A 20,456-nucleotide genomic window follows, 5' to 3' on the forward strand; every position below is an offset into this window, starting at 1 on the left:
CTGCGACAAAAAGTCTTGCAGCGACTGAGTCACATCCAGCAGTGTTGCCAAAGAGCCCCTGCAGCGTTTTATGAGACTCCATGTGAGACACCTCATTATGTGCCTGTAGGGTGAGAAGCACCATGACTGAGAGGATGCAAGGATTAGCCAAGCTGGTCTCGCTCATTGTACAGAGTCCATGCGTGTCAGTGTTTTTGTTTGCGGCTTTAATCAGACCCTGATCAGCATGTGGCTGATCAGGTTGGTCTGGAATACCGAGCCCCCAGTGATTTGATTAGTGGTCGGTTTCTGGACACACGATGTGACAAGTACATTCTGGACTTCATCCAGGAGAAACCTAAAATGAAGGTAAAATGTGCCTTTGGCTTGAAATCACAGAGCAGCAATGTTTGGTTTTGCAGCACAGAGAGCGCTACATTCTTAAAACCAACTCAATTCAAGCAGGCAGAGATTTACAAGAAGAAATATTTTTATTTATTATATTGAAAGTGACAGTGTATACACCACTGTATTAACTGCTCTGTCCTTGCTCTGTCTGTTGTCTTCTCTCAGCCTCATGTATGTAGCCTTGTGTAGAGCAACATCCTCTTAAAGTCCTGTAATTAATGTTCCTTCTACATTGTGAAGGTCTCTTGGCCCAGACAGCGTTAGGATTGGGGGATACAGTATGTGCCGATGGGTTTCCCCTACTCTGCTCAGCGTATCTCCATCCCTATTAATGATTTCTACTCTGTCTTTTTACTGACCACAATTAAAGCAGTCCTCCACTGCATATACATTAGGTGGCGTGAACACTCAGCATTATGATAAATACATTTTATTTACTTTATGCAGCTTTGGTGTTGAATGAAATGCAGCAAAACAGAATACTGTGTGCCTCTTGGACCAGCACGGCTCACTCCATTGTCTGCCTTTGAGCATGCATTTTAATTTTGAATGATGTCTTTGAGCATAAATGTTAGATTTGAGGAAGCAGAAAGAAAAGTGAATAAACTAGAGGTGAGATAAGGACAAAATGACAACAGAAGGATGAACCAGGAATAGAACAGACAGGTTTGAAGCACATCCTGTTTCAGCTAAGTCCTCCAATCACCTACGAGCAACCACTCAACAACCTCAGACAACACTGTGACAATGTGGTAAACAGAACATGGACAGGAATATGTTACTTCAGACAAGTCGTTCTTAGCTTTGATGACAGTTTGTCACCATTCCTGTTTTGGCTGCACACCGCTGTGATTGATGCAGAGAAAAGGGGTTAAGCTATCTATCAGCCAAAGAGAAGAGTAAAGGGAACAGGCAATGCAAGGTCAAAAACACGATCAAAACTGTTACACGGCAGAGCTGATTGCTCAAATGTAGACGCACAAACATAAGCTGACAATCTGGAAAAGACCATGAATAGATCTGAGGCTAAAATACCTGGTGAATTACAGATTGGCTGCAGCTGATGGGTCATGTGTCAGAATCAATAAAACCAGCACTAAGGCAGACAAGGACAAAACAGGAAGTGCCAAAATAACACAGGCAATGGAAAAGTCCAGAGTCATGACAGAATCAGGTCTGGGTCTGGACCCTAAATTGGATTTAACCATATTTGTGATTTTCCACCATTAACGAAGTGATTCATTGATTATTTAACAGATTAATCAATGACTCATCAATGTTTTGTTTCTGAGACCTAATTTTAAAATTGTACCTTATTATGCTATGTCTGTTTCACAAGACTGAGTATTTACATCTAGAGCCTGTAGGGACCAGGGTGTTCTGTGCATTACTTCCCTGTGTCGTACACCTTGTCGATACTTCAGTTTGTTCTCTTTCTCCTAGTTCTTTCCTGAAGATCATTGAATGCTCAGTTCTGCACACACATTTAGCAGCATTTCCACACTTGGTTTGTCCAAATCAATAATGAGCTGAAGATGCCGTAGTGAGCCACCCACTGTCTCTCACGCTGTGAGGAAACGCTGGCACAGTAAACAGATCCATTTCTACTGATGGGCCCCTCTCTGCCTGGCATCGGTGGCGGAAGGGATCTTAAGGAGTTCTTTAGGGTTTTTTTTATTGGTTGGAGTTTTTAAAGTCTCTGGCTATTTATAGCACAATTTACCCAGCAGATCAGTCCCATAATCAGCGCTGGGAACACTGTTCATGCCAGTTTTAACTCATACCCTACTGGCACAGCTTTACCATTTCCTCTAGAGGAGTTTTGAGAGCGGACCCACAGATACATGATCAAGAGGGGCAAAGATTTCATCGGATTCCTCTAATTATATATACACCAAACAGAATCTACCATAAGTAAATGCTCTCCTTTTACACTGTATGGTCACACAGAGAGCATCTCATCCAAGACAGTATAATGCCTTAAAGTCTGTTGAGCTACAGTATGGTAATTTTACATTTCATCTTACATGGAAATCACACTGTAAACCTGGAAGTTGAGGAAGATGTTTGCTTCATATGTTACTGACCTTGGAAATAAATACTTTGTTCAAGTGAAGTGATGTTAAATGTAAAATAGCCAGACTTTAACTTACCCACTGAAAGTAAAAGCTCTTTGGCCACTGCAAGTGAAGGGCTTGAAGCCACACACCAGGCAGGTTGGTGGATCCATTACAACCTACCCTCGGTTGGTTGGAGTCAAAAGTAACTTTTGGAGGACTGCCTACAAGGCAGCTGATTGACTATCTTGCTGTAGCTGATATCCTGCTGCCTTTGTTCTATAAACGGGGCTGTTACCTGCGCACCACAGGGGGGAGGCACGCTGAGCCACTTCAACAAAAGCTGTGTGAACCTGTGTTCATCAGCCCTGTCACTGGCTGTGCTGTGGTCATCCAAAACCCCCTCTCATTGAGACATGTATACATACAGTACCAACATTGGGACTGTGGGAGCCAATATGTTCAGGAATGTGTATGTGAGAGAGACACCTTCCTTCAGGTTTTGTGATGCCCCATCACATGTCACCCACATTCAGGCTTTTGTGATGAGCTGTGGTCATCCAAACCCCCTCTCATGGAGACATGAGAACACACATTACCAACATCGGTACTGTGGGACCCAATATAAAATTGACCGTCGTAACAGCAAATTAAAATCAGCCTAAGTAAGATCCCGATTTGACGAATAATGAGGTTTCTCACTTTCTCACTTTCATCTTTCGCTGTCACAGCTCCACTGTCTTCATCCCCTCCTATTCATTCAGCGTTTTCCTTACTGCCAATCTTTCTGCATTCTGACCGCAGGCCAGTTTCCATATGGCACATCTGCCAAGCTCCTGTCATTCTGTTATGACTACACCCACAACATGTGTGTTGAGCTAAGATGCTGAGACATACTGTGTTTGTGTCTCATTTGCTTGAAAATGACATGGTCATAGTGTCTTTGTCCCTGATTCAGAGATTCGTTAACAGAGTAGAAAACAAAGCAAAATGTTAATTGATCCTTTGATAAATTTATTGATTAAAGAGAATTTTGAAAATGGGAATAAAAATGAAATTTGGAGAGAAACTGAAGCTGGATCACCATCAAGAGCCCCAGGCTTCTTCTCGTCTTTTACCCGCATCAGAACAAATCACACTGTGCCCCTTCTTTTTCTGATCCATAGATGTGGTTCTGGCTTCATATCTGCTTTTATCTTCTGTGTATTTATTACTAAGAGCTGCTGTAAAGGGCAAAGCACGATTTCTCGTCTAGAGTAACTGCAGACAGGTGGAAAAAAAAAAATATTTAATGTGAGGGAGTGTCCCTTTGAGGCTGAGATGAGCTAAGTGATCAGGATGCATGAATGTAGGCGCTGCTCCAGTTATGGACATCCTGTAGTCATCTAGCAAGTGCACCACTGACATACTGTGTATTTATGTGAGGTTTCTGGGGCTGGGTTTTATGTGGATGACCTACTTGGACTTAGAAGCAGTGAAACTCCTGATACTCTCTGTCTGTTTAATTACAAAACCTGCCATATGTTGCCATAAGTCAGCCCAGACTCCTCTGCTGCAGTGGTCATTCTCTGATGAATCAGCTGCAGCAGCTATTTGTAGTAAGCTTCATTCTGTTCATTCAAGATGTAAATAAACACCCAGTTAGTAAATGTCTCAGTTTGTCTTATTAGTGCTTAAAGCGCGTTCACACTGCTTTATATTCACACACATATAGTGGACACTAATAGCAGAGACGACACATTGGTGGCACCTGGCGTTCAGAGTCTTGCCCGAGAACACTTTGACACATGGCCAGAAATCAAGCTAGCAATTCTTTAACAGTGTAAGAGTAACATGGTGTAGTGGGGGGGGGGGGGGGGGGTTAATGGGCAGCTTCAGTTAATTTCCAGTTCGTGATCTGCTGTCACTCAGAGTGAAGCCAGAAACAGGGAGCTTTATGACTTAACTGGTTTATTACAAACCTGAGATAAATGTACTTTATATCACATTAATTAGCAAGGTTGCAGATGTTTAGTGCTAGTTTAAATGATGTTATGATAGCATCCTCCTTCATGACACAGTCAAATCACTAGGCTATTGTGCTTTTCATTAGGCACAGGGCTTCTTGACCTCCTTCACCTGCCACCTCTGTCTGGAATAGAACCTATCGTACTCTTCTGTTTTAGCCTGTCTTCTGTCTGTAGCTTCGGACCTGACCTCAATCTACTGCTGTGTTTCTCTGTCACCTTTGCAGTTTAACCAAAGATTGTACATTAGAAAACTTTGATATTCATGTAAAACAAGTCAGCTAGAGTTCATTGCTAACTCCCGCTCTTGGGTGCTCTCTCATTTTCTTTCAGCAGCTCCCTTTGATGTCTAATTTCTGCACAATGAACCACCGACCCGATCTATACAGCGGCCAAGCGGGAGCTGTCCCGCCCTCTTTAATTGGCACCACAGTAACTTTAACCTTATCTAAAGCAGCAAGATTTTGATGTGTGATGATGACTGTGAAGTAGAGCAAGGACCTAAAAGTGAAACAGTGATACTGTCTCATGCTACTGTTGTAACATGAAGCAATGACATTCAGCACAGTTGTTGGTTGTGTCATATGATGCATTTGACTCTTTGTTGCAAATCACACCATTTGGCATCAGGTGTCTAAAGTGACAGTTGCTGTGTACGTATATTGGACCGAGCTCTGTACATAAGTCTTGAATTATGTTGACCCAGTTGTTTGGTTGTTTTTATTTGCTTGTCTATAAAAGGTTTTACAGTATATTATTTTTATCTTATCCAAAAACATGCTGAAGGATAAACTGGCCTCTAAAATGTCCATACTGTGGTATGTGACTGTGAATGTTTTAGTTCTATGACAAACTGGAAGCTTGAACAAGGTGGAACCTGTGTCTTACCCAGTTATACATGCAAAAGGAAAAACTCATGGATGGATGATGGATGGATGATGGATGGATAATGATTAAAATTATCAGCCATATAAATGTTTAACACACAATTTTAATTAAAGTTAGGTTGAGAATGCAACTGTAAATACTGACAAAAAAGGATGAAAATATATATATATGTGAGAAAGAGAGGGAGAGGTGGGGACTAGAGACATGACAGATCTCTGAGGATGGCCTGGAGAGTTTAATTAGCTGGGAAACCCTCTTCTGTCTCTCCCACTGTCACTCTTTCCAATAAAACCCTCTTCCTCATTTTTCAGCTTCAGTGAAAAATGAGGTCAGAGTGTCTATGAAGATTTATTTCTGTCTTCTCGCTCCCAGCCAACAGCTTTAGGCCAGAAGTCCCCTTTAGATACCAGGAGCACTGTGCAATTCGTTGAGCTTTCATTTACCGCTTTTCAAAAGGTGGTGGTAAAGATTTTGTATGGCCAATATAATGTTTAATAACTAGCTGATAGAGCTCCTTGCTACCACACACACATCACTCATCATAAAAGGAGGAGAGAGAGCCACTGATAACAACACCCTCCCACATCTGGATGGGAATGGCTCCTCCTGAGTATCGCTCTTGACCTGCAGCGCTCGTAGTTATGACTATGAGCATAATGAGGGATTGCACCATTCACTGATGAAGGCTGCCCTCTATATTTCTCTGCCCCTCCTAGATGCTCAATCTCAGCCCCGCTGGTCATTTATTATTAAAAGCAACCTAATTGCTGGGCTGCCCAGACAGCTCACACTGGACCTCAGTGCACATCAAGCATGTAATAATAAAAAAGCAGCATGGACCGCAGACACACGTCTAAAGAAATGAATGTATTACTCTAAGATGGATGAAATTGTAGTGCTTTTTCCGTAGGTTAATGGCATCACCTCAGCTCTTACAGTATTTAATGATCCTGTCTTGGTCTATAGTATATACAGTTTATATCAGATATTATCAATAAAGCATAAACAAGGTATGTGTTAATTATAACTTAGCATGTTAATGTAAGTTATAAATGTAAATAAATATAAATGTATTTAATAATGTAACTTGTTTTTCTATAAACAACCACTAGATCTTTACCACAGGGTGGCATTCACTGAGTACACGCTGACAGATACAAAGGTTCCTTATGAATTTGCCCCAAACCTGCCATGGCAGCAGTTTTCTGTTAAATAACTTCATGGTTGAAACCAACAGAAAATGTAGTTTACAGCTGAACTGGATCATTAAATAAAGTCAGTTTCATTGTTTAGGATGTGAACTTACGCTTGTGTGAATCCTTGATAACCTAAAAATTGATTTCAAGGTCAGCTTCATTTGAAAATGCTCTAGAGCAGCAGGGTTCATCTCCTGTGGTCCATGAATGTCTGAAAAAAAGAAGACATTTGGTTTAGAGCAGTGACGTGCGGTCAGGGTAGGGGGGCTCACCTCGCCTGACAATACCATAGCGTGACTAAAAAAACGTAAAATAAGAATTTCTGTCCATTTATTTGTGTTATAAATGATATAATTTTTTTCTATAATTTCAATTATTTTCACATTTTCCTGAGTAAAAATTGCTAAATCTGCCCATTTCCTGATCTAATATGCTGAGAAACCGGAAGTGAGGAGCCACAGCTCCGATGCTGAAACTGTCAAAAAATGGGCTGATACAAAGCATAATCCATTTTGTCACCAGCATGTTGGTAGCGTTCAGACGGATTTATTTTACACCATGCCTTTGTAAAACCTGCCTAATGTATTCATCAATGTTTGTGACATGATTACTTTTCTGATCAGATCTGATGAACTCGAGAGGAGGCTGGACAGGTCTGGACTTTGTGCCTCACAAGCCATGAACCTCACACCACTGGGCCAAAGTAGTTGAAAGTAGTTCCCAAACCCAGACTCCTTCAATCTGTGATCTCTAGAGGACATGTGTGTGACATAGAGCTGTGTAATTGAATGAGCTGCTTATTCTGTTAGTTGTCCTTTTTGCTGTCATCCAAACCAGTGGGTGACGGGCTAAAGGATATCTGTTCCCAGCAGCTTCAGTTACTGCAACTTTTAATAAAAGCCTGAAATTGAGAGTGAGCTGTGCAGGAAACAGGACGGCTGTTTGCCTGTTGGAGCTGAATGAAGGACTGTGAAGTTAAAATCAATCCAATGCTGAGCTGACATTTCAGAACTTGTTTAACTAGCGTAACCTGCCAAATATAGGAATTTGAGGTGATTCTGATGGCTCTCACATATAAAGTTCAGCAATATTGCTAGAACCAGACACTGAGACGTCCTAAGCAAGACCACCGGGAGTTCATTTGCATATTTACTCCAGCTGGATAAAGTCCTCAGTGTTTCTGTTTACTGTGGTCGATGTCCTGCACTGCTGACATGTTGAGGTGGGGTTTTCTCTTTAACATAGTTGTGGTATTACAACATTTAATTATTTCTTTCTCCGCATTAGCTTGCCACACTGATGGATGGATGAACTCAGTGACTCTCTCTCGCTGTCCTTGATGAGCAGCAACACTAAAATACACAGTTTGTTTAGCACCGTGTCTATCATATTGTAGACAGACTGTATAACCATACATAAATGTTTGGGCTGTGTCCTGACCCACCTCAGACTGGACCCAAAGAAGATGTAGGATCAAGGCATCTATTGGCTTTAAGTTTAGACTTAAATATAAATGAATTACAGCCATTTAAAAAAGGTGTTTTTTGTAAAATAATAACGTATAGTCCAGTGAATGATTAATTAGTTTGCATATAATTATTGTCCTGAATAGATGAAGCACAGTGGTTATATTTATGTAATACTTTTTGCAGGACGTTACATAATTAAAAGCCTCCTCTCTGGTTCACAACCACACAGAAATTTGATGTTCTGTTGGTTCTCCAAAATCTCAGAATCTTTGAAGTGACCGGTGAAGCTCTTCCATGGTGATAAATGTTATACTGATGGACTTTCTCAGACATGTTGAGCCTGAGCTTCCTGTGGTTTGGTAATGAATCTTTTGGGGTTTACTGTACATGGAGAAGCTTCCACTTTTCATATCTCTCTGACCTCATTCTGCTTGTTACTTCGCTGTATCCGTAATAGTGTTCTTGAACATTAATATTTATTGTGACGCTGCTGTCTTGGCCTGGTTTCCCTCAGAATAATATGTTTTTAAACCTCTGAGGGACTAACCTGGTTAAAATAAATGATGCATTTGAATTTGCCTTTAATTAATAACAGATTAGAGAATGGTTCCAGTTTAAGTCAGTGTGAAAAGGTCTCAAACTCTGCTGCTCTCCCCTCATATGAAGCTTTGAGTCCTTCTGCAGTTGGCCAAGACATGGATGCAAAGTGCTTCTGAAAACTGGATGGCTACTGATAATCATCTGCTGCCTGTGTAATGCTTTTTGAGCAGACCTGAAGTATCTGTCCTCATTTCTTTGCTCTGTGTTATATCACACAAAGATATCACATTTTAACAGGGAAGGTAACATGACTGCAAATATGTTAAGGACACGGTACTGTACTGATGGGAAGATCTTTGTGTCTATATCCGTACATGTAGATTGTATTTATAAACCATGACAACACTGCAGACATTTCCCTTTTGTGGACCATATAACACTTTCTCACTGGTACTTACTCACACCAGTTTGAGTCTGTTTACTCTGAGTACAGCACCAGGCACTTACTTCTCAGACATAGTACGCACTGAGTGAAGCAGGTCACAAGAATGGCACCACATGAAGCTGCTGTAATGTTGTCAGAATAACACAGCCATGGTGCTCTAGGTGTGGAACAAAGGAAAAGAAAGTTAATTAAAGAATCTATTCTTCAAAGGACACATCGTCTGTAAGCAGAGGTTTCAGCATTTTTGCGATGTTGTTACAGCACCTTCTGATCATTTCCACCAATATAAAAATGAAGAATCCTAAGATTTGAATTATACTGTAGAATGTAAAATATACGAGATACAATGACTTAACTCATATATCTTTACCACCTAATTTTGGCATTGCTCTTTTATAATGTCATTTATCTCATATTTCTTCTCTTCAGCAGGTATTGGCTCAGCTTGCTGATGGAAAAGCAAAGCAATGCACATAAAGTTTAGCTGAACAACAAATTATGTTAGTAGCTTAAGTGGTAGAGCATGTTATGTGTCATAGTGTCCTTGGGCAAGGCACTGAACCCCAAGTTGGCCCTGGTGAGTGAGCTATGGTGTTTGAACGTGTGTGTGCGAATAGGAGAATAAAAAGCAGTGTCAAAGTGAGTAACATGTTATACAGTAATGCAGTGTTTTACTACTAAACCCAACCCTCTAAGCCAGTCACTTGTATATTAGGAGATCCGGACATTAAGGAAGTCATAATCCATCCTGCTCGGTATAAACAGGGGGAAAGTGCATTCAGCAGTGAGAATGTTTGAAGTCTCAGTTGTCCCATTAACCACTGGTGTTGTTGTTGGTGAGGTTAGACACGGCTCGGTTAAATAATCCTCAGGTACTGAAGCCAATAGTCGGATCAGCCAGCTGTTCATTCCAGAACCCAGTAACATTAGTTGAATGCTTTCATAACATGTTTAAAGGTTGTGAAGGCTGACTAAACCAGTCTCTGCCATTTTAAACAGCAGTTGCTGCCTAATGAGAGAGCAGACGCCGTCATCTAGTAGAGAGACTGATTCACTGTACTTTAATCAGTGCATGGACATTAGCTTTAATGTGTTTACGATTTACTGCTGGTAATGATGCTCCATCTTTACACGTACATGATGATGATGATACACACATACTGGCTGAACTTGACCTGGTTTCCATGGAGTTTGAGTTCTGTCAACTAATTCTGCTCAGTTTAGCCTAGGCTCAGTTGCATGGTTACATCCAGGAGGTTCTATTAGAAAATAATGTCTTTTGAATGTATCTTTCCTGATTGTTATGTTAATTATTTACCACATACAGTATATTAAGTTTCAGGGGCCTATGTTGTTAACTAAATGGTTTGTTACTAAATGGACTTACCTGTACTGTGGATAATTAACCTAATGTGCACTTGTGGTGGAAATTTTCCATAAAGAAGCAGATGAGAGAGTTGTCCTTTTGTGCGATTTATTGAAATAATAAAGAAAATAAAAGTAATGGGGAAAGCAAATAAAAAGCATGGATGTTGATCGTGCACATCAACAAACCAAAAACCAGCTGGGGAGATCAGTGCACACACCACGAAGGTGTGATGCAAAGAGCCCACGATCCTAAAGTTGCTTCTGCCTTTTAGCTCCTCTGTCCGACTAGGGTGGAATGTCTTTCTAACCCAATCAAATTACATGCACCATCTCCTCCCTGTCGCAGTGTGTGTGAAGATATTTACATTCTCACACCTGCATCGCTGACGTCCAACTATCTGTGAGAAAGAAGCACCAAGTCTCAACAGACAGAGACACAACTCCCCGACCTTGGGTTTGGGAGCTAGAGTTGAGAGTCTATCAGGCAGAGACAACCATTGAACAATGTAGGTGAAATGTCAAATGCATACAGTAAGACAAAACATAAGATATTAATTGCAGAACATAAGTCATAAATCATATAATAACTGCATAGAAATAAGGAAGACACATAGAAATAAGGAAGAGACAAGTTTTCCCATAACAGCACTATGTGCTGTATTTCTAGACTACTACTGCTGCACATTCAAATCTCTCACTACTGTCTGTTGGAACAAGCTTGCATGAGCTGATCAGACAAGGTCGCGGCAGGATGTTTGACTTTTCCTGGGTTTCCTGGAGAAATAGAGATTAAACACTGGATTTCACTTTCATCTGTAGATAGGAAAGAATTAACAGAAACACAGTAAAGGTTTTCAAAACGTTTCGTTCTGCACCACTGCAAGCTGTGCAAGCAAGTTATGATATTAGACTGTTTATTGTAAATTAAGATATCTGATTTAAGGTTCTGCTTTTACCCTCCCATAAAGATTGTACAGTACTTTATTATAAATATTTGTATTATATTTGCATTTATTACAATGAGTACATGTTATTTATGAAAAAAAACAATGTATTTGTGGTGGAATGTTGTATCATTCCATTGTATATTGTGTCCTGTTGTATAGTTACAGTCTTTTCAGTGCAAAACCATCTGAGGTCAGGATGTTTTCCACGTTTCTCCCAGGAGCTGTTACAATTGGCCCTTTGAGCCAAAGTGTCTTTACGTGTATGACATTATTTCCTGTTTGGAATCAGGAGTTTGTTTCACCTGTGTTTAGCATCCTAGTTCCTTGTTTGAGTCTTTCTGTGCTGGTTAGACGGTGCATTAGGATACCTGATGTGTGTTGTTGGGGTCTGGTGTTACCATGGTGCACTGTGCAGGTCTTGTCTTTGTCTGTTTTGTGAAGTGGTAAGTACAGTAGTTGCCGTTATTTGTGTCTCATCGTCAAGATTGGTTCTTGTGTTAAATTAGTTTGATAATTTCTACAATCAGAGCTGCTCGTCAATAGATTTCTTTTTCTCAAGTAGCTCATAGCATTGTGCCCATTTCTTTATTTAGAAGGTTGCCAAAAATATAAAAATAAATAAATAAATAAATAAATAATTTGCAGTAGTAATGTTAATTACTCCTGTGCTGTGATCAACACAAAGAACCCAACAGGTTCTGGCAAAAGCATGTTACAGTGCATTCATGTGAATATGTGTAGTTAATACTGTGAATACTGTGACATAAACGGAATTTACACACAATGTTGTGTGTTTAGTAAGGTACAGTTTCTGTATATGCAACTTAGAAAAGGAACACACATCCTTAGGAAGGAAGCTAATACTGTACAGTATGTCCCAGCATTGTTTTACAAAACAATTCATAAAAACAGAATATAGTACCACAGAGCGTTGTGAACTGTAGCTGTGGGTGGGTGAGTGTCATGGTTCCAGCATCATAGCCAGTATTCATCTTCATTTCCGGTTTTATTTTGATAACTTCCTGTTTAGTTCCTGTTTCAGTTCCAGTCAATTCATGCTTTACTTTCTGTCATGTGATTCTCAGCTGTGTTCAATTAGTTATTAGGTCTGTTATTTAAGCTCCAGTACTCACCTGTTCCGTTTGCCAGCGTTGTCGTGTCTTCCAGTTCGTGTATCATCCAGTGCTTGTTCTAGTTGTTTACCCTGTCTTTTCCTTATCGGCACCTCTGCCTGTATTTGTGGACCTCCTGTTTTTGACCATTACTTGCCTGCTAACTACCTCCCACTACATTCACTCACCCACTGCATCAGTGGTTACATAATAATCCCCTCTGTACAATATTTGTGCAGGCTCAATTTTTCTGTGCAACATCTGTGCAAAATGGTAGATTTTTATATATATTTAATCATTTATTACTGTGCAATAACCCTTCCAATGACCTCATAGTCACTCTACCTGTACTGTACTGCGTTGTACTGTGCCAACACAAAGTGCCACTAAGTGTCTTTTTAACAGTTTTTTGTCACTGTATTTCTCTGCCCTGTACTATAGTTGCTGTTGTGTGAAGTAATTTCCCCACTGTGGGACTATTAAAGGTTTTTCTTATTTTATCTTATCTTATCCGATCATACTTTTGCCTGCCATGTTGAAACTGACACCAGTAAACACAGTTTTACTGCGGTCCTGTTCCTGTGTTGTGCTTTTGGGTCCTACTGTACACTTCCAGTAAGTGTGTGATGCCCACATCACTCAAAGAAAGATGTGGGAGGAGGAAGAGGGTCAACAGTTAGACAACTCCTGCTAATAACAAACATACACATTTGCTGTGACTTTCAGCTTAAAGTTATATTGTATTGATGTCTTGTAGTGTGTGTGTGTGTGTGTGTGTGTGTGTGTGTGTGTGTGTGTGTGTGTGCGCGCGCTTGTGCGTGTCTTTAAAATACCTCAGCTATTCAATGTAATGATGCCAAAGTGATTCTCAGAGACTCTGCTGCTTGCAGACGTCTATGAATCATTGTTAGCTTCCTTTGTTAATAGAGGAGGGGCAGCAGAGATTGATTAGAAGGAAAATACAGAGAGAGGTGACAATTAATCCTCATTTCATGTGAAGGTATTTGAGTTTTACTTACTTTGTGTGACCAAGGTCATAAAGATATTAAAGCAGCAGTGAAGGAAGGATTTGAGTGAACACGTATGTTGAAGGACACAGTGAACCGATGGGTGTTACCGTCTCTGTACCGTCACATTGTCATGTGCTAGGAGTGTGACACTATCATGTAGATCATATAGGTTTTACAACTTTTAGAAAGCTGTTAACTGTACAAACTTTGTATGAGTCTGCCACATCCACAGCCCAGGAGGGGAACCTACTGTAAGTCAAACACTGGACAGATGTGGTCCTGTAGGTTTGTGTCTGCCTGGACGTGTGATCAACATTAAAGAGCAGCAGTGGGATTCATCAGAGTACAGGTGAGAATCAGGGACAACCATCTAGGAAGCATGGCTATAAAACATCAAGTACATCTGTAGTGTCTGTAGGAACGGATGAGGACTGCTATGGCAACAGCGCAGAAGCACATGAAATACCTGTTGCCACATTGTGTGCGTTCCGTCTGGGGGCCTGCAAGTTCAACCATTAGAGTCAGTTCATTCACTGCGCACAGCTGACTGTGTCACACTAACAGACGATTCCACTTGCTCCATAACGGTCTCCCTTTAACATCTATATAACAATAATAACAACACGATTTGTTATTGTTCTTTGTTGTTTTCCGTTCTTCTGCCTGAAAACACACTGTCGGTACCTTCACCTCATACCTGTGACCCGGTAGCTCAGTAGGTACAGCACTGATCTGTGGAGAGTACGGTCCCTGGTTCAATCCCCCCTTCTGGCACCAGGTGAGCCCTTGAGAGGATCCCTGAGAGGATGGGTGAAATGCATGGAACCAAATTTCCCTACTCTAGGACTAAGAGGGGATTTTTGTTCCTTTTTCTTTAAATATATAATGAGATTCATTTAGGAGGAAGCACAGTTCCTACAAAAAAATGCATCCAGTTTGCACATATGTCTCTGCATGGGCTGATATAGTCAGGACAAGTAATCAATATAGTGCAAAAGTCATCTCAGAGCACATTACAGTGAAAAAATACAATTACTGTACATAGAATTTTATGAAAAACTTCCTTTATGGAAGAAATGTCCAGTAGAACAAAAGCAGTACGACAACTTCACCTGAGCTACAGTATAGATAAAATCATGCTACTCTCATAATGGAATTGACATGAGATGATAAGTCATTAATAAATCATTTGACTCTTAATAATAACTCTCAATAATCTAATAATGAACAGACGTCACTCTGTGTCTCTTTCCTTCTCTCTCAGTGGAATTCCTGGGAAGAAGTGTGGAACCATCATCTTTACAGCCGAGGAGCTCAGTAACTGTCGGGTTAGTAACACATCAAAAGCAAGACTCTCACACACACAGACACACAGATTATTAAAAAATGATTGACAAAAAGAAGCTCCGTAACTTAAATGTGAAACAATGTGTGATTTCACATGAACACATGTATGTACATATAAACATACAGTAACATGCATGTTACAAACAATATGATACATACTGTTTAAATAAGTTGTTGTGGTTGTTGTGCAGGACATCGCCACCATGCAGTTCTGTGCCAACAAGCTGGATAAGAAGGATTTCTTTGGGAAGTCCGACCCGTTCCTTGTCTTCTACCGCAGCAATGAGGACGGGACGTAAGTTTGACATTTGTTAGGATGTTAGAAACGGGTGTGTCAGGTAGTAGAAGCCCATCAGCAGACAATCAGTGTTAACAGCAACTCTCTGGATTCCAGTCTCCTTTTGCCTTTATGCTCGTGTTTCAGTCATTTTGCGCTTCAGTAGGTTGTGTAATTTCAGACACAAATACACCAATGTAGAGGTTCTAACTGTCCAAGACTGGGTGTCTGACGTAACATCTGTGGAGGTAAGTGTATTGTATTGATGACAGCATTTTCAGATCTGCATCTCTGTTGGATCCACTCCCATGAGAATCCAGACTCTAAAACACCAGGTTAATGCATTTTCTTGACAGTGACAGAGAACAGCAAAGTGGAATAAGTGTAGCTTTAAAATGTTCAACATTTTATTCACTAGACCTTCAGTGTGAGAAAGAAATAATATTACACACTGTACTATGTTTGTAAAGTGAACCTATCTGACAGATTTATAGAATAACATTTAACCTTTTTTGTTTTAGATTTACTATCTGCCACAAGACTGAGGTGATCAAGAACAACCTAAACCCTGTTTGGCAGCCATTCACCATCCCTGTTCGAGCTCTTTGCAACGGTGACTATGACAGGTAGGAAACAGCACGAAGCCTGTATCGGTACATGCAGAAAGGCTTTTCCTAGAGGAGCTCATTGAGGTGAATATTTGCATCATCCATACTTGAATCAGAATTAGACAAGCGATAGTAAAAAGTATATGGGGTGCCAAATGTAAAAGGAGCACCTATAACTAGTTTTCTCACATTTAACTAAATGACACAACATGTTTTCTCACATTTAGTTAAATGTGCAAAAGTCTAAATGTAAATGTTAAATGTAAATGTTAAATGCTAAATGTTAAATGTAAATGTTAAATGTAAATGTTAAATGCTAAATGTCAAATGTAAATGTTAAATGTAAATGTAAATGTTAAATGTTAAATGTTAAATGTTAAATGTAAATGTTAAATGCCGAGTGTAAAACTGAATATTCATGAATGGGCAAGTAGACTCCATCCCTACCCTCAAACAGCGCTGGTCTCAGATCAGAGACGCGAACTCAATCACCTCAAACAGTGCGCGCAAACCCCGCCCACATCTGATCTGGAAACTTTTGTTTTTAGCCTGGACGTAACTTCGGCTAGCTAGTATAGTTAGCCAACTAATTCTCCACCGGCGCCACAGAAATATTCTTTTTAAACCTACTTGACTCCTCATTAATGGTGTTTACGACAGAACGGCAGTTTGAAGCGGAGCCTCAGCCCGCACACCTGCCGTTACAGCCCGTTCAATCTCCCCCAACGGGAGGGAGTCGGAGCTGGCGGCCATGATGGTTTCGACTTCAGGCTTCTCTCCAGTATTTTCGTGCACCGATCCAGAGTCAGATGTGGGCGGAGCTATGCGTACTGTTTGAGGTGATTGAGTTCGCGTCTCTGATCTGAGACCAGCGCTGTTTGAGGGTAGGGGTAGAGTCTACTTGCCCATTCATGAATATTCAGTTTTACACTCGGCCAACATTTAACATTTAGATTTAACATGTAACATTTAACATTTAACATTTACATTTAACATTTACATTTAACATTTACATTTAACATTTAACATTTACATTTAACATTTAACATTTAACATTTAACATTTACATTTAACATTTAACATTTAACATTTAGATTTAACATTTAACATTTAACATTTAACATTTAACATTTAGATTTAACATTTAACATTTACATTTAACATTTACATTTATATTTAACATTTACATTTAGACTTTTGCACATTTAACTAAATGTGAGAAAACATGTTGTGTCATTTAGTTAAATGTGAGAAAGCTAGTTATAGGTGCTACTTTTACATTTGGCACCCCATAGAAGTAAGAAGTAAGTGTCTATCGAACCACAACTCATGATGACTGATCTGCAGCTGTTGGTTGTCGTTAGAAAAAGCACAGCAGATAAATGATCATCCATCTACTGTACTATTGTCACATCACTGGCTGTAAACTGCACCGTGGCTCATTTCGGTAGTTTTCCGTGAGGCCCCTGAATACAATGTGGTAACGTGGCTTCACAGCGTACAGTAATTGCAGTTTATAGGCCTTTGTTATGAGTGTTTACATACAGTACTACAAATCTTTGTTGTCAGGACAGACAAACAAATGCTTCCGTTGGTTAAACTCTTGTCTATTACAGTATTGGACATGATCTTCACATCATTTTCATTGTCATATTTAGGCAGAAATAGAAAAAACACTGTGGTACAGTGTTTTACTGGTTTCCACGAGAGGTCGGAGGATGACTGGACTCTGCGGTGATCAGAATAATGCCAGCAGTCGGCCACTCGCTCAGTCTCAGGCCAGTGCTGGTGTTATTGAGACCAAAACAGAGACAATGCTGCAAAAGACAAACACACATTTCACTATGTTTTATCCATTAAAACACAGAAGCCAGTAACATATTTAAATGCCAATTCTTCATACATTGTATTGTTTTAATTATTTTAAACTTGACACACACTGTTGAGTAAAAGCATCCTCACTGAGCTGCATGTAATTCTGACATTTGTCTTGTCTGTCTTCCCTCAAACTTTCTCACTTCTCCTCAGGACAGTCAAGGTGGATGTGTACGACTGGGACCGAGACGGGAGGTAGCATCTCTTTATGTTATAGTTGTGTTGTTTTGCGTGGCGCGGCCTACGACAGGCCCCTGCAGGTTTGTCATTAGATATTAGGACAGATGGATGCCGTACAGTATCTGCTTGGCTCGCGCTGGGCAATAAATCAGCTGCATGTGAAAGTAAGCGTTGGGTGGACAAAAGGTCAGGCTTTATGATTATGATTGGTGCCTTGTTACTGCAGGACCCCCTTTTCACGTGTTTGTGGAATTGATTGTATTATTTTGTAGGTTTTCAGGTACTACACAAGAATTTGTATTTCCCTTCATTTACAATAAATTCACATTTGGTTATGTAATTTGTCTTTTTACCTGCCAATTTCTTGACATAACTGTTATTATGTTACAATTTACTGCATTCTTGTTAAAGTTTAATTTTTCTCTCAGATTTAAGTCCTGGCATCAAGCAAAAGCAGTTCAGTTCATGCAAATGAAGACAATAATTTAGATGAAGTAAAGAATAACGTTGAAAAGTAAAAAATTATGTTAAATGCCCAGGCATAGAGTTATTATAGCATAAAAAAGGTCATATCAAAAGTAAATTAGAAAAACAGAGTCCGAGAACAGACTCAAAACCAACACGATTTTATTTACTCAATAAAAACAGTGTCACCAGACTCATTTTTTGACATAAGTTATTGAGTCTCTGTTGTTGTTTTATTTCCCTCAGCCATGACTTTATTGGAGAGTTTACCACCAGCTACAGAGAATTATCCAGAGGTCAAAGCCAGTTTAATGTCTATGAGGTAAAACACAACAGTGTTATTTAGTTGTGTAAATGTTTCTTGTAATATAGTATATTATACTCTTGTATCTGACACCAATATACTGTATTCTTAAAATCCACCCACAGTAGCTCATATGTTTTTGATCTCATTTCTTGTTTCCTGTCTTGTGATCAAGGTTTTGAATCCAAAAAAGAAAGGCAAGAAGAAGAAATACATCAATTCAGGAACGGTGAGAGCTTCATCAACAGAGCGGCGGATGGATGGTGTTTGCCATGAGTCTCAGTCATCCTTTATTTCTTACTTTTCCCTCATTTTGCTGTTTTGTCTCTTAAGGTGACGTTGTTGTCTTTCAAGGTGGAATCAGAATATACATTTGTTGATTTCATCAGAGGAGGGTAAGAGCTCCATTAGTAAAACCTTAGAATGTAGATAAAAAATATTTGCATATTGCAAACATTATAAAATAAACTTAGCCCACACATCCACATGGACTCATAAATGAAAATGTGGCCTCTGGTGCTGTGCTGCTAATAAGATGGTGTAGCCTATACTGTCCATCACATTCAAACCACAAGGAGAATTTTAAAAGGACTTAGGAAAGCAAATGTAGAGTAAACTAATTGTGTAACTGTAAAAAAGTATATGCATATGCAAATATCCTGTACTGGATATGAGCCAGTAGATGTGTGCACTACAAATAAAAACGTTCCGACTGAGAAGCCAGGGTGCTTTGAATCCCATTGCCTTGTGTTTTCTAAATGATTAAGCAGAGCTGTTAATTCATTTCTCTGTCCAGCCTGAGCAGCTATACTGTAAATACACTCCGAGCTCTGAGTAGTACTGACTTACTAAGTCTCCCACCAGAACACAACTCAACTTCACTGTGGCCATTGACTTCACAGCCTCCAACGGTAGGACAGCCTTGGCCTTGTGCATGTGATGTGCCTGGTTGAACCCTGTTGCCCTTAGTATCTGTGATAATCTGTGAGTCACGTGTTGTCTCTGTCTAGGCAATCCCTCCCAGCCCACCTCGCTGCACTACATGAGTCCGTACCAGATGAACACGTATGCCATGGCTCTGAAAGCAGTGGGTGAGATCATCCAGGACTACGACAGTGACAAACTTTTCCCAGCATATGGCTTTGGAGCAAAGCTTCCCCCAGATGGAAAGATCTCTCATGCTTTCCCACTGGTGAGACGAACCGACTGAGACAAACCATCTAAAAAGGAGTTTAATACATGTTAAAAAGGTTCTAGAATACAATGTTAGGATCATGAGCTGGTTGATATGATGAACAGAAAACTAACCAGCGGCTTCGGACGTTATCACGCCATTCTATGGTCATAATCAGCCATTATCAGCCCATACGTATGGGCCGTCATTGATCCGTAAGGTTGATCACGGCTCGGATGATTCAACCAGCAGTAAGTGAGCAGAGTCAGTAGGGGCGCTGTTGAGCGGTTGTTGTTCAGATGGGAGGATCGAAGTTTTTGATTTTGATTTATTAGCGAGCATAAATGAGCAAGTAGCTAGCTGTATTGTGTTAGCTAACTGTAACCTGAACCCCCCACCCATTATCCAGCCCTAACCCTAACAACAATAATGTCCGAAGCCGCTGAACGTAGCAACTTAGCTAGCTGCTAGCTTCAGCTGCTACTGGCCCGTACGAATGCGCTGATAAGTTCTGATCTGCCCATTCGTTATGGTCGGTAACATCCAAAGCGGGTGAACTAACTTGTGTACATATACATATGATGTAGAAAATATGACCCCCTGAAGGCTGAACCTCCAATTTTGGGGTGTCAATGCTACTTGAAACAAAATAAAATTTAATAATGTTTCTGCACTGATGCAGCATGTTTTTTTGTAAACTTACATTTTTTGATTAGTCCATTAATCACCTTCCTTCTCTATGATAGGATCAGTTAAATTGAATAAAATTAACTTAACTTTAACTTAACTATCTACGCCTCC

At 40.1% G+C, this 20,456-nt stretch overlaps 1 protein-coding gene across 6 annotated transcripts in view; it reads left to right on the forward strand.

Moving 5' to 3' along the window:
• LOC114856236 (copine-9-like) overlaps positions 1-20,456 on the forward strand; it is a 135,872-nt gene that overhangs the window by 89,140 nt on the left and 26,276 nt on the right. For all 6 annotated transcript variants that reach the window (XM_029152040.3, XM_029152038.3, XM_029152039.3 and 3 more), the window contains 9 exons: positions 14,690-14,753; positions 14,964-15,067; positions 15,571-15,675; positions 17,686-17,727; positions 18,424-18,499; positions 18,657-18,710; positions 18,815-18,876; positions 19,346-19,392; positions 19,492-19,673. In XM_029152040.3, the coding sequence (XP_029007873.1) occupies positions 14,690-14,753; positions 14,964-15,067; positions 15,571-15,675; positions 17,686-17,727; positions 18,424-18,499; positions 18,657-18,710; positions 18,815-18,876; positions 19,346-19,392; positions 19,492-19,673 (736 nt within the window). The remainder of the gene's footprint in view (positions 1-14,689; positions 14,754-14,963; positions 15,068-15,570; positions 15,676-17,685; positions 17,728-18,423; positions 18,500-18,656; positions 18,711-18,814; positions 18,877-19,345; positions 19,393-19,491; positions 19,674-20,456) is intronic.

This window comes from Betta splendens, chromosome 5, assembly GCF_900634795.4.
Source record: "Betta splendens chromosome 5, fBetSpl5.4, whole genome shotgun sequence".
NCBI lineage: Eukaryota > Metazoa > Chordata > Actinopteri > Anabantiformes > Osphronemidae > Betta > Betta splendens.